This window comes from Carlito syrichta, unplaced genomic scaffold (assembly GCF_000164805.1).
Source record: "Carlito syrichta isolate Samal-C Ts95f unplaced genomic scaffold, Tarsius_syrichta-2.0.1 Scaffold303709, whole genome shotgun sequence".
Taxonomy (NCBI): domain Eukaryota; kingdom Metazoa; phylum Chordata; class Mammalia; order Primates; family Tarsiidae; genus Carlito; species Carlito syrichta.
The window spans coordinates 87,285-101,212 of record NW_007247805.1 but is presented as its reverse complement, the minus strand read 5'-3'; the positions used below and the strand labels follow the sequence as shown (position 1 = coordinate 101,212).

The 13,928-nt window shown below is 37.9% G+C and overlaps 1 protein-coding gene across 1 annotated transcript in view; it reads left to right on the top strand.

Annotated features, from left to right (window-relative positions):
- ERO1B (endoplasmic reticulum oxidoreductase 1 beta) overlaps positions 1–13,928 on the top strand; it is a 58,918-nt gene that overhangs the window by 17,113 nt on the left and 27,877 nt on the right. Inside the window, exons 4-6 of the mRNA XM_021712901.1 lie at positions 6,230–6,313; positions 7,942–7,983; positions 10,023–10,105. Coding sequence (XP_021568576.1) covers positions 6,230–6,313; positions 7,942–7,983; positions 10,023–10,105 — 209 coding nt within the window. The remainder of the gene's footprint in view (positions 1–6,229; positions 6,314–7,941; positions 7,984–10,022; positions 10,106–13,928) is intronic.

The window sequence follows — 13,928 nt, the reverse complement described above, 5'->3', positions numbered from 1 at the left end:
GCATGGGCAACTTGGCGAGACCTCATCTCTACAATAAATCAAAAATCAGCCAGGCGTGGTAGCGTGTGCCTGTAATTCCGGCTACTCGGAAGGCTGAGGCGGAGGGATCGCTGGAGCCCAGCGGGTCAAGGCTGCGGTGGCTGGGAGCGGCCACTGCACTCTAGTCTGGGCGATAGAGTGAGACTCCAACTCAAAAAAAAAAAAAAGTAGGACCTAATTGACCATATAAGGACGTTGGATTTTATTCTAAGCACAATAAGAAACTATTGAAAGGATATTTTATGCAAAATACACTATCAGGGTATGAGATAGGAAATAAATAAACCATTTAGGAGGCTATTACTGTAGTAAATAAAGATAATATAGATTTATGATAGAGTGCTAGAGTTGGAAGATGTAGAAAATGATCAAATTAATGCTGTATATAAAAGATAACACCAACAAGCTTTTCTGATGCATTGAGTGTAAAGTGTGATGGTAGAAGTAAAATTAAGAGTGATGCCTAACTTTTGAGCATATTATAAATATATGTCATGACCAATTATATTTTATTCCAAGAATGCAAGGATGATACTTTTAGATCTTCAACAAAATTCAACATATAAGAATGATGTATATATTTTAAGATGATTTCAGTCCTAACAATAGCATAGTCAGCATCTTATATATGGGGAAACACTAGAGGAATTCTCATTTAGGTCAGGAACCAAGACAAGGGTACCCATTATCTCCATAACTGTTGGATGCGGTCAAACAAGAAGAAACAACTAGATGCATAACATTTTATTCTTTTTTTGTATAAATTGAAGAGGTAAAAGTGAAGTTTTGTTACATAGATATATTGCACATTGATGAAGTCTGGACTTTTGGTGTAACTCTCACTCAAATGGTGTGTGTTGTACCCATTAAGTAATTCCATCCCTTACCCCCCATCCTCCCGTGCTTCTGAGTCTCCAATGACTATTATTTCACACTCTGCCCGTCTGTACATATTACTTAGCTCCAACTTATAAGTGACAATATAGAGACCTAAAAACTTACAAAGAATAAGTAAAACTATTTCCATTTATAAATGAAAAAAGTATACCTAAAACACTTAAAAGAATCACTAATAAGAGGAATACAAACAGTAAAAAAATGCATTGAGATTGTAGGCTGTGAGCTTATTATATAAAAAACAGTGTCTTCATAAATGCACACAATAACCATTTAGAAGATAAAATGGAAAAGATAACTCCACTTAATTAGCAATGAAGCCATGTGTGATGGTCCACGCCTGTAGTCCCAGCTGCTAGGGAGGCTAAGGCAGGAGGGTTGCTGGGACCCAAGAATTTGAGACCAGCCTACAAAAAGAAACAAAACAAAAAATACATTAGCAATGAAAAAGAAAGTATAAGAATAATTGTATCTTTTATATAAGGCCTAAAGGAGGAAAGCTTCAAAACATTCCTGAAAGACACAAAAGTAGACTTGAGCAAATGGAAAGATACCTTTTGTAGCATAAATGTGTTAATTCTCTCCAAGTTAATATATACATTCAATGTGATCCTAATAAAAATATTGACAAGTTTTTGTTTTTTTCCTGGAACTAGACAAGCTGTCACAGGTTAGGTTTCTTGGGAAACAAACTCTGAGGCAATGATTAGTGTACAAGAGCTTAATTAGGGACCACTCTTGGGACCAACAATTTACAGAAGGAAAAGAAAGGGAGAAAGTCTGGATTGGGCAAAGGGAGAATCAAGTTGTGATGCAGCCTCATTGGAAACCTCAGGTGACTGTGTAGGGAATTCTTAAGATGGAATAACCTCCAGAGTTAGTTGTCATCTGGGGTGGGAGGTAGAGGCCTTTTTTTCTTTATTAGTCGAGCTAAAGGTTTGTTGACTTTGTGTATCTTTTTTAAAAAACCATTTAGTTTCATTGATCTGTTCTATTTTTCATTTTTTTTCCCCCTCTCTGGAGACGGGCTCACTTCATCTCTCCCAGTCTGGAGTGCAGTGGCGTGATCACAGGTCACTGTTACCTTGAACTCCTGGGCTTAAGTGACCCTCCCATTTCAGCTTTCCAAGTAGCTAATGATATAAGCATGAACCATGGGCCAGTTAAGTTTTAATTTTTTTTGGTCTTAATTCTGTTGCCCAGGCTGGTCTTGAACTCCTGGGTTCAAGTGATCGTCTAACCTTGGCCTCCCAAAGTGCTGAGATTACAGGTGTGAGCAATGGTGTCTGGCCTATTTTTCTGGTTCCTATTTGTTTATTTCTACTCTGATCTTTGTTATTTTCTTTCTTCTGCTAAGCTTAGGCTTAGTTTGTTTTTCTTTTTCTAGTTCCTTGAGGTATACAGTGAAGTTGTTTATTTGAGATCCTTCTTTTTTGATGTAGGTGTTGTTATAAACTTCCCTCACAGGACTGATTTTGCTGTATCCTGTAAGATTTGGTATTTTGTGTTTCTATTTTCATTACTCTGAAGTATTTAAAAATTTCCCTTTTACTTTCTCCTTTGACCCATTGGTTGTTTGGCGGCATGTTGTTTAATTTACACATATTTGTGAGATCCAAGATTCTTCCAGTTATTGATTTCTAGTTTCATGCTGTTGTGGTCAGAAAAGATACTTGATATGATTTCAGGATTATTAAGTTTGTTAAGATTTGTTTTGTGGACTGACATGATATGTCTAGAGAGTGTTCCATGTGCACTTGAGAAGAATATGTATTCTGTTGCTGTTGGATGAAATGTTCTGTAGATATCTGTTAGGTCCGTTTGGTCTAAAGTATAGTTCAAGTCCAATGTTTCCTCACTGACTTCTTTTTTTGTCTAGATGATCTATCTAACATTGAAAGTGGAGTATTGAAGCGTCCTACTGTTACTGTATTTGTCTATCTCTCCCTTTAGAGCCATTGATACTTGCTTTATATATTTAGGTTTTCTGAGGTTGGGTGCATGTATATTTAAAGTTTTTGTAACTTCTTGATAAATTGACCACTTTGTTATTATATAATGGCATTCTTTGTCTCTTTTCACATGTCTGACTTTTCCATTTACATGAAATATCTTTTTCTGTCCTTTCACTTTCAGTCTGTGTTTGTCCCTAGAGGTGAAGTGAGTCTCTTATAAGCAGTATATATAGTTAGGTCTTTTTTTTTTGAGTTGGAGTCTCTCTCCGTCGCCCAGGCTGGAGTGTAGTGGCATGCTCACTGCCACCTCAGCGTCAACCTGCTGGGCTCTGGCGATCCTTTCACCTCAGCCTTCCAAGTGGCTGGAACTATAGGCACGTGCTACCCCACCCAGCTAATTTTTATTTTATTTTATTTATTGTAGAGACGTGGCCTCGCCAGGTTGCCTGGGCTGGTCTCGAACCCGCAGGCTCAGGCAATCCACTTGCCTCAGCCTCCCAAAGTGCTGGGATTACAGGCTAAACCACCGAGCCTGGCCAAGTCTTGTTTTTTAATCCATTCAGCCCCTTGATGTCTTCCACTGAGAGATGGTAAGAGTTTATCTCTAGGGCTAATGGAGGAAGAAGGCATAGGTAGTGCCGTCCCTCCCGATCTTGCTGGCAGAGGACTCCAGCCTTGTTTAAGGAGAGATTTCAGGACTGGGATTATCACTGGAGCATCCAGAGAAGGAGGCACAGGGAGGGCCCACTTTTCTGGCAAGCGAGAAGTCTCAAAAGCGCACCTCCCAAGAGTGACCTTCTGGTCTGGAGTTATCACTGAAGTAAGCCAGGAAAGAAGGCTCTAGGATTGTCCCTTTTCTTTTCAGTCACAGAGAGGCCCCCCTGCCTCTGTCCTGGGAGAGACTGCAGACATTTATCGAAGGAGCAAGCCAGGGAAGACAGCTCGGGGAGTGCCATCCTCCATTCTTGTTGGCAGAGGCCTTCATCCTCTTTCCACAGAGAGAGGATAGAGCAAGCCAGGGGGGGAAGGGCCACAGAGCGCTGTTCCTCCTGTCCAGGCTCGAGGAGGTTGATTCCTTATTTGCTACATAGGCTCCCAGATACTGGCTTGTTAGAGGCCAGAGCCACAGGGAGCTGCTGGAAAAGCTGCCAGGATTTTGACCTGAGGAACTAGAGTGATGGAGTTGCTGTTTACTGGGATGGTGACAATTAATAGAAGAAGGAGCCCAGTTTGGATATGTTGAGTTTGAGTTGCCTGTGAAGGCCCTGTGGCGACATCAAGGGGGCAGTTGGATATATAGGCCAGAAGTTCAAGGGCGATGTCCAGGCTGAGAACTGCAGTCCTCAAATATGTGCCATGCTGCTATAAACTTCTTTGCCTTCTGACATCCTGCCCCTTTTGCCTACAATCTTTCTCTAAAACACTTGTCGTCATATCCATTTTACATGTACCAAAAGTCAGAGTAGAGTACCCTGTCCTCTGTATTGCCAATTTCCCTACCTTCTCCTTTGTAATGTGGGTTATTTACTTAACATATATTTATTGAAGTATCTACTATGTACCTTAGACACTGTTCTAGGCACTGGGGATAAAATGAGACAAAATTCCAATCCTTACAGTTGGGAGGTGTAGATAATAAGTAAGTAAATAATATTCAGGTAGTGGCAAGTGCCATCAAAGAATAGAAAGCAGTATGTTGGGGGTATAGGTTGCATACAAGCACTACCTTAGCAAGCCTGGTGAGTAAAGGTCTTTCTGCTGAGGTGACATTGAGAGACCCGAATGAGATAAAGGAGCGAGCCCTCAGAAGATCTGGAGGAGCCGCGATAGTACAAGCCAGGAGAACAGCCCATATATAGGCCTTGAGACATCAGGGAGTGTGATGTGTTCCCAGGAAGAAGGCTGGAGGAGCATGACAGGAGAGGTCAGAGAGGTGGGCAAGAGGCTGGGTTATGGAGGGTCTTAAGGAACCTGCCGCGGAGTTTGGATTCACTCTAAGGGTAATGGGAAGCCACAGGAAGGTTTTGAGCAGGAATTGATATGATCTGATTTGTTTTAGAGAGATAACTGTGGTTGCTTTGTGAAATAGGTAGAGTAGAAGCAGGGAGACCACTGCAGTAGTCAGGAGGGTGGTGAGAAGTGTACAATGAGTTGCTTGAAGGGGAACAAGAAAAGGAAGAAACAGAATAAAACGTAGATTTTGTACATGGGCAATCCATCTGCAAGTTCTGTTGATTTGCTGTCTTCCTATAATGTTTAGAATGTGAAAATCCAGAGTTTTTACCATGGTTAAAATGTCCTGTGTGATCTGTCCCTTGTCTACCTCTACCCTTATTCCCTGCACCCTCCACCTTCACTCAGTGTCAGCCAAACTGGTAATTTTCAGTTCCCAGAATTGTTCAAGTTTTTTATTGCCTTATCCAAATGCATACTTCCTCCATCCTAAAATACTACCTCCTCAGAGACCTCTGTCCACCAGCCCTACTGTTTCAAAACTCTAGATTTTCTTTGTAGCACTGGTCACAACTTGCAATTAAATAAACATACAAATATTTTAGTTCTGTTTCCTTCAGTAGATTGTAAGTTCCAGGGAGAGGAGGTACTTTTTCTGTCTCTTTTTTTCCGCTTGACTCTAACACAGTACCTGACACATAGTGGATGCTCAGTATATACTTGTTAAAGGAATAGATGCATGAGAGAACCCTGATTGATAATGTAACATGAGGGAATGAAAGACATTAAAGTAGATACAGATGTTTTACACTGTTCTTCAGATAAGCAGTGAACTTGAGCTTTCATTTTGTTTTTCAAGTGTCAGAGAACTAATAGCCATTTATTTTTAAATTAATTTTGCTTTTGAAGCTGGGCAAGGTGACTCATTCCTATAATCCCAGCATTTTGGGAGGCCAAGGCAGTAGGATGGTTGAACCCAGGAGTTAGAGACCAGCCTAGAAAACATAGTGAGATCTCATCTCTACAAATAAATATAAAAAATTAACTGAGCATGGTGGTGCATGACTATAGTGCCAGCCACCTGGGAGGCTAAAGTGGAAGGATCACCTGAACCCAGGGAGGCTCAGAGGGATCGTTGGAGGCTGCCGCTACACTCCAGCCTAGGTGACAGAGTGAGACTTGCAACTGAAAAAATATGAATTTTACATTACAGTATCTGAAAAACTGCTGTCATTTTGAATTCTGGGCTATATACGTACCGCAAAGATTGGAAGCTTTTCTTCTAATTCGCTACCATGATACTGGTACACAGCACAGTAACAGTTTGAGAGCATTCTGTAACTATCACACAAGTTGACTAATGCTAATTTATTCTTTCTGTCAAGGTTAATCTGAAGCGACCCTGTCCTTTCTGGGCAGAAGATGGCCATTGTTCAATAAAAGATTGTCATGTGGAGCCCTGTCCAGAGGTATAATACATAAATAAAAATAATATGGAAAAGCTTGCTTTCTCTTAGACTTGTGGATAAGCATAAGCTCTATTTTATTTTAGGCTAATGTCAATGGATTTGGACTTGTCAACAAATTCATAAGCTCTCTATTCTTCCCTTTAGAACCAGATAACTGATGATTTTACAGTTGCCACCAAAATGGGGTTTGAAAACATTTGTATCTAGTGATATTGGTGATTGGATGTGGAATTAATATCCAGTAGAATACAGTCTTATTCTAAAATGACAGGAAAGTCAGAGTACTGTTCTATGATTGGATCTGCAGTTGGCTTATATTTCATGCTTTATTGAATTTGCATCTTATGTCATAGACCAAAATAAGTGACTGAATCCTAAACTACTTTAGAGTGGAAATCAGAATGGGTAAAAGCAGGAAATTTTAACCTTGCAATTAGGTTTTCACTTGGCCTTGTTACATTCACATTTTTAAAGAAGGCTATACTTGTTACCAAGAGAATGCTATACTTCAGAATGATTTTTGACATCTAGCATAATTAATTATATTCTTCAACAGTAATTAGTTATAAACTATGTTTTTTTTGTTTTGTTTTGTTTTTTGAGTTGGAGTCTCACTGTCGCCCAGACTGGAGTGCAGTGGCCGCTCCCAGCCACTGCAGCCTCGACCCGCTGGGCTCCGGCGATCCTTCCGCCTCAGCCTTCCCAATAGCCGAAATTACAGGCATGCGCTACCACGCCTGGCTGATTTTTTGATTTGTTGTAGAGATGAGGTCTCGTTGCCCAGGCGGGTCTCGAACCCGCCGGCTCAGGCAATCTACTCACCTCAGCCTCCCAAAGGCGCGGGATTACAGGCTGAGCCACCGAGTCCAGCATAAGCTATGTTTTTATTTCATTTTTGCTTTTCTTATCTAATCGGTTAGTCTAGTTTGTCCTTGAAAATCTGGACCAATGTCCTTTCTAAAGGGAAAATTCTTTAAAAATTTATTATTTTCATTTTCCTTTAAGAACAAAATAAGTATTTTTGTTTAAAGTTCTATTTGATAAACCATTTATAATAATTCATAGATTTGCTTGTTGAAGCTTAACACTAATTATTGGCTTTGTGAGAAGGAATGTTGGACCTAAACATAATTCTCCCATTGGCAAATCCTAGATTAGGTTGGTAAACCCTAGGTCAATCATGGGCCAAAGCCTTCTAGTAATTCAGAATTGCCTAAACTTTAAATGCCATTTTAGAGTAAAAATTAAAACTGTGTGTAATATATTGCAAATAATTTTGAACTTTTAAAAGCTTTCTTTTCTGTGATAAAGTTTATGAAAAAAGGGATTTTTTTAAACCTAAAAATTATATAAACTATAAAGAAATACTGCATTATGAGTTATTAGAGCTGATTTCGGCTTTCTCACTGTATTTGTCATTCGGGTTTCTATACTTTGATTTAGAAGTCTGTGTATTGGAGTAACACTTTACTTTTACCTCATAAGATAGTGTGAAGATAGAATTTAAGTGAATGTATATTGCTCCCCTTGATGAATTAGAACAATGCATTGCCAATCTGTGAAGAAATCTCAAAAAACTTAAGGATCACTTTTTACATTTACATTTTTGCTTTTGTCATTCTTTTCAGAGTAAAATTCCAGTTGGCATAAAAGCTGGGCGTTCTAATAAGGTGAGTCCTTTTTCTTTATTGAATATTGCTGCTTTACACGGTGAAACTTAACCATTTACTGATTGACAGTGATTAACAATAAAGAACCATAATAATTAATAATAATAGAGAACCATAATATGGTTAGTTGGAAAAGGAGACTTTTTGCCTCACAATTCCAAACCCTAATTCTTGCATCAAACAGAGAGGTCATACATTCCTAGCTTCTTTTGAAGTTGCTTCAATTTTGTTATTGGACTCTCTTGAAGAACTATTAAAGCATAACTACAGTGTCAATGTAAGATCTTCTCCTCAGCAGGTGTTTTATCATGCAGGTATTTTCAGTCTTCTGTTTCAACTAGTCAACCTAGCAGGTTCAGGATTATATTGTGTAGAGTAAATAATAACCAAGATATTCTGAGCAAGATACTTTGAAATGGCATTAAGATATTCCTCTGTTTCCGGTTACCCCTTTCTTCTTACGATCATAATTTGTTTTGCCTTTCACATGTTTTCAGGTGACTGTTGACTTTTAGTTTTCCACTATTGTACATACACAGTGAAGATCATCACACCCTCTCTCTCCTGCTTTTGCATCTTCTCTTTGTTTTCTTCTTGCTTTCTCTCCCGGGTAGTCTTTTGTTTGTTTACTTTCTTGTGTTTCTTTTGGTCAGATCTGGAATAAATAAGTAAAGCCATATAAAGGAAGTTGAAACCTCCTGAACTCCTTCCCAGGCCCCTTGTACTTCCTCCCTCTCCCGAGCTGTTTTTCTGAAGTATCCCTCTGTGGTTTTATATTCTTACTGCATGTGTACCTGCAGTTAATATGCAGATTATTTTGTGTAAAAATTTTTATTAATAATATATTTTTTATTTCTTCAGGTTAAAGACATCTACTCAGTTTTATGCTTTTGAAATTTCTGTTGCCATATGTGAATTTTGTTTGTTCATCTTAATAGCTGTACATACCAGTAGTCAGTTGTATGACTGAAACACAGATTACCAGTCCTTGATCGATGGACATTTCAGTTGTTTCCAGGTTTTTACTGTTTCAACCAGTGATGCACTAGTATTTTTGTCCTTTGTCGTCTTATGCATACATATAAGTTTCTCTAGGTCTATATTTAAAAATAGGATTGCCTATCTCAACATTACAAATAATACCAAATAACTTTTTAAGGTGGTTGTACCTTTTTAAAAATTGGTACTTTGGGATTTGGTCTTACTATTGGGGGTGCTGACTCAAGGGTTTTTGCATTTTTGCAGCACTGGATATATGTATGAGGAAGGACCCAAAAAGAACTTAGAATTTATTTCTAAAAATTGTGTATTTATTCTTACATGTTTAAACTTCAGTCAGCTTCAGTGTACTTTCTGTTTGATGCAGTCCACCTGTTGAGATCCTTTCTCTCCTGCTCAAAACAGTTTTTGAACTTGTCCATTTTTATGCCTTTTAGTGCTTCTGCCGCTTTTTGTTTCATCTCGTCCACATCAGCAAAATGCTTCCCTTCGAGGGCTTTTTTTCATAAGGGAAACAAAATAAAGTAGCTTGGGGAAAGATGGTGGTCATGGTGTTTTTGATCAAAAACTGCTGAGCACTCAGTGCGGTGTGGGCAGGTGTGCTCCTCAATCACCCTTCATGAAATGGGCAAACACATTGAAAGAATTTCCAAAAAGAATTCATGGAGCCGAACACAGCCTCTCACAACAATGCTAGCCGATGGCGATGGGTTCCTAGAACACTCACCTAGAAGGGGAAGCCTGCCCTCCAAAAGATAATACTAGGCTTTTTTGGGTCCCCCTTCATATATTGTCAAATTTCTTTCCCAGGGTTTTTTTTTTTTCCAGTTTACATCATCACCAACACACCAGTGGTAACTGTTAAATTTTAATGTGTTGGCTTACTTAGTTGGTGGAAATTTGTGCCTCATTTTCATTTTTATTTCTTCCATATGATAGGGATTTTGTTATTGTTGGCAGATTGATTATTCTGCCTATAGAAGCTGAAATAAAGAGAAAGGTAATAATTATTGCTAAATATATTATGAACTTCCTTGCAGTACTTGAAAGTGGCAAACAATACCAAAGAATTAGAAGCCTGTGAGCAAGCTAATAAACTGGGAGCAGTTAACAGCACATTAAGGCAAGTTTTATTTTGGTAGAATTAAGAAAACGTTCTCTTATTTGGTTTATATCAATAATCTGTTTTCTTTGTGAGATTAGTAAAACATTTTTATAACCATTAAAGTTTTAACTAATACATTATTTTTTAACTTTTATTTTTTTATTTTAAAGATGTGTACAATTCAGGGTTAGTTATACAAATGTTAATTATGCAGGTACCCTTGTTGATGAGGTGTGCCCTCTGTCCCCAGACAGATATCGACTACCATTAATCCCACCTCTCTTCCCCTCCCTCCCCCCCATATTTTCCCGCCACTGTCAATCCTTTTCTTATAGTATTACAATAGTTGTTCAGGATCCACTTATGAGTAAGAACATGTGATACTCAGATCTTTGTTTGTGAGAGATCACTCAGAACTAATACATTTTTAAAAAGAAAAAGTTTTTCTTAAATTCCATAATAACTTTATCTTTTCTTGGCTGATTTGTCCTTAAATATCTAGAATGTATCATCAGTAGTACATCTATTAAAAGTGGAAATGTAGCTCAGCTAGCAGGATTTATAGGTCCTTTCTTCCTGATTATTATAGGAAAAGGGGCTTGAGCCTCTAAGTCTTTTATAAATAGGAATTCAATCTGTATGTTACATTTTGAATGATAAAAGTTGCTATTAGCATAATTGTTAAGTTTCATAGATTTCTTTTTTTCTGTTGACTTTTCTTTATTTGTTCTAAGCACAAACCTACTTTTGAAGGCCAGTGTAAATAATTTATAAATGGCCTCAGATTGTGCAGTATAAAATGACTAGACATAATTGGTAGTTGGGAATGGAATGTTACAGAAATTCTTTTTAATTTCCATTTGTTTAGGTTTGTATTTATGTACTATAATTGCTAATGACTCATAATAAAGTTAGCAGTCTTATTTTATTGGAGAAAAGTTTTAATGTAGAAAAAAGTAAAAGGGATAATATAATAAGCACCCACATATCCTTCATCCCAAATGAATAACTGTTAACATTTTCTACCACTTTTTTTTTTTTTTTTTGAGTTGGAGTCTCACTCTGTCGCCCAGACTGGAGTGCAGTGGCTGCTCCCAGCCACAGCAGCCTCAACCGGCTGGGCTCCGGCGATCCTTCCGCCTCAGCCTTCCGAGTAGCCGGAATTACAGGCATGCACTACCACGCCCGACTGATTTTTTGATTTATTGTGGAGATGAGGTGTCGTTGCCCAGGCGGGTCTCGAACCCGCGGGCTCAGGCAATCCACTCACCTCAGCCTCCCAAAGGCGCGGGATTACAGGCTGAGCCACCGAGCCTGCTCTACCACGTTTTTTAAGAAACATGAAACATCACAGATAAATTTAATCCTTTATGTTATTCCCTGTTTTCTTTTTGTTCTTAAAAGTAACTACTATCGTGAATTTGGTACATATCAAGTCTCTTTTTGTTTTTATCATATATATATTTATACATATGAATAATATAGTTTTATTTTGCATATATGGTTTTATTTTTCCTTAATATAAATAATACACTATATTTAACATTCTGCAAATTTATTTTTTTATTGTTCATTTTGCTTTCTGGATCTGTTCATGTTGAAATACATAAAGATTTGTCCCATTCTTTTAACTGATGATTTGTATTATATAAATATACCATATTTTACTTATCTGTTCTCCTACTGATGGATGTTTAGGCTATTTCCAGTTTTTTACGTTAACAAACATGCATTCCTGAATATGCTTTTTATTGTACACTAGAAGTAAAATTGCTGAATCTTAGCCTTGCTCTTTTGTAATTGTTTTTGATACTGTCTGATGGCACTTCATAATACTTGGTGTGAATGTATACTGACTCCAACGCCAAGAGCTTGTTTTGTTCTCCACACTCTTGCCAAAGTTTGATAATATTTAATGAGTATGAAATAGTATCTCATTTTTGTTTAATTTATACTTTGTGATTACTAGTGGATTTGAGAATTTTTAGTTTATTTATTGGACATTTGAGTTTCTTATTCATTCAACAAATGATTGCCTACCAATGTGCCAAGCACTGTCCTAGGGTACTAGGAATACAGTCGTGTACATGATAAACAGAATTTCTGCCCTTGTGTAGCTTCCTCTTTGGTGGAGGAGATAACACAATAAATTAGTAAAATGTCTGAGAAGTAAGTAGAATGATGAGTGCTAGGGGAAACATTGAAGCCGGGAAGAAGAAGAGGGAGGGCTGGGAGTCAAGGGATGGGTCGCACTGTTTTAAACTGGGTGGTCCGGGAGACCTAAGCAACCGGACTGTGGAGCATATTTTTAAGGAGGTGAAGGCGTAGGTCTTAATATGGTTGTGGGAGTACTCCAGGTACAGATAAGTGTTAGTTACAAGTCCCCGTGGCAGGATCATGCCTAGACTATCTGAGGAGCTGCCAGGAAACCAATGTAACTGGAGCACATTGATCAAGAGCAGAGTTAGAAGACAAAGTCCAAAGATGCTAGGGCCGGGGGCAGGGTGGAGAGTGGGTGGAGATTTTGCAGAGCTTCGCAGGCAATTAGAATGAATACTGCTTTTAAACTGAGTGGAATGAAAAGTCATTGCAGGATTTTGAGCAGAGGAGTGAGAGAATGTGTTGAGGGAGCCTGATGTTATGTTGTGGAGGCCTGGTTATGTGATTATTTAGAGCCAAGTAAGACATTACGGTGGTTTAGACCAGGGTGCTAGCAGTGGAAATGATGAAAAGTGGTTCGATTCTGGATATATTTCAAGGATAGAGCTGACAGGATTTGCTGGAGGATTGAATATGGAGTATGAAAAAGATAGGAGCTTTATGGATGACTACAGGATTTGGAGCTTGATATAAAATTATAGTTCAATTTTGGACTTAAGTTTGAGCTGCCTGTGAGCCATCCAGTTGGAAATGTTAAGTAGACAGTTGGATATACAAGTCTGAAGTAGGGACCATGTCTGGGAGTCAGACAATTAATATATAATATTTGGCAGCAGCAAACCCGAAGAGATAACCAAGGAAAGAACGGAAATAGAGAACTGATTGAGAGATTAAGCTTAAGTTATTGCAGGATTTTGAGGTAAATTGCCTGTTCATATACTTTGTCATTATTTCTCCCTTGGGGGGTTGGATTTTAAAATTATTATTTGTTCTTGTTGATGGATTGAACCTTTTATCATTATAAAAAAATTATTAGTTTGTAGGCATTCTTTATGTAATCTAGAAGTCGTTTTTTTGTTGGCTATATTGGTTGCTAGGGCTTGTCTTTTAATTTTGCTTACAATTTTTGTTGAACGGAAATTATTAATTTTTTAAACTTTTAAGTGTAAGTATAATACACATTCACTAAAGTATAAAATCTTAAATGTGAAGATCAGTTTTACAAAGTGAACCTAACCTATTATCCAAAGCAAGATACTTGCTACCCAGAATATTTCCATGTGTACTTCTCCTAGTCATTATCTCCATCCAGTATTAACCATGATGACTCTGAGTTACACTGGCATAGGCTGGTTTTGCTTGCTTATGAAAATGAATAATATAGTACACTTTTTTGTTTCTAGCTTCTTTTATTTACATATGTCTGTGAGAGTCATTCATGTTGTTTAGTAGCAGTCAATTCTTTTTTTTAATTGATGTGTAGTATTCTGTAGTAAGAATGTGCCATGTTTCCATCCTATTGTCGAAAGCTCAATGCTTTCTACTTTGGAGTCATTTCAAAAATATTTTAGTGGATACATGTATACATTTCTGTGGAGAATGCCTATAGGCGAAATTAGGTACTGCTAGATGGTTTTCCAAAATTACTACCAAATTTTATTGTCACTAACAGTCTATGAGA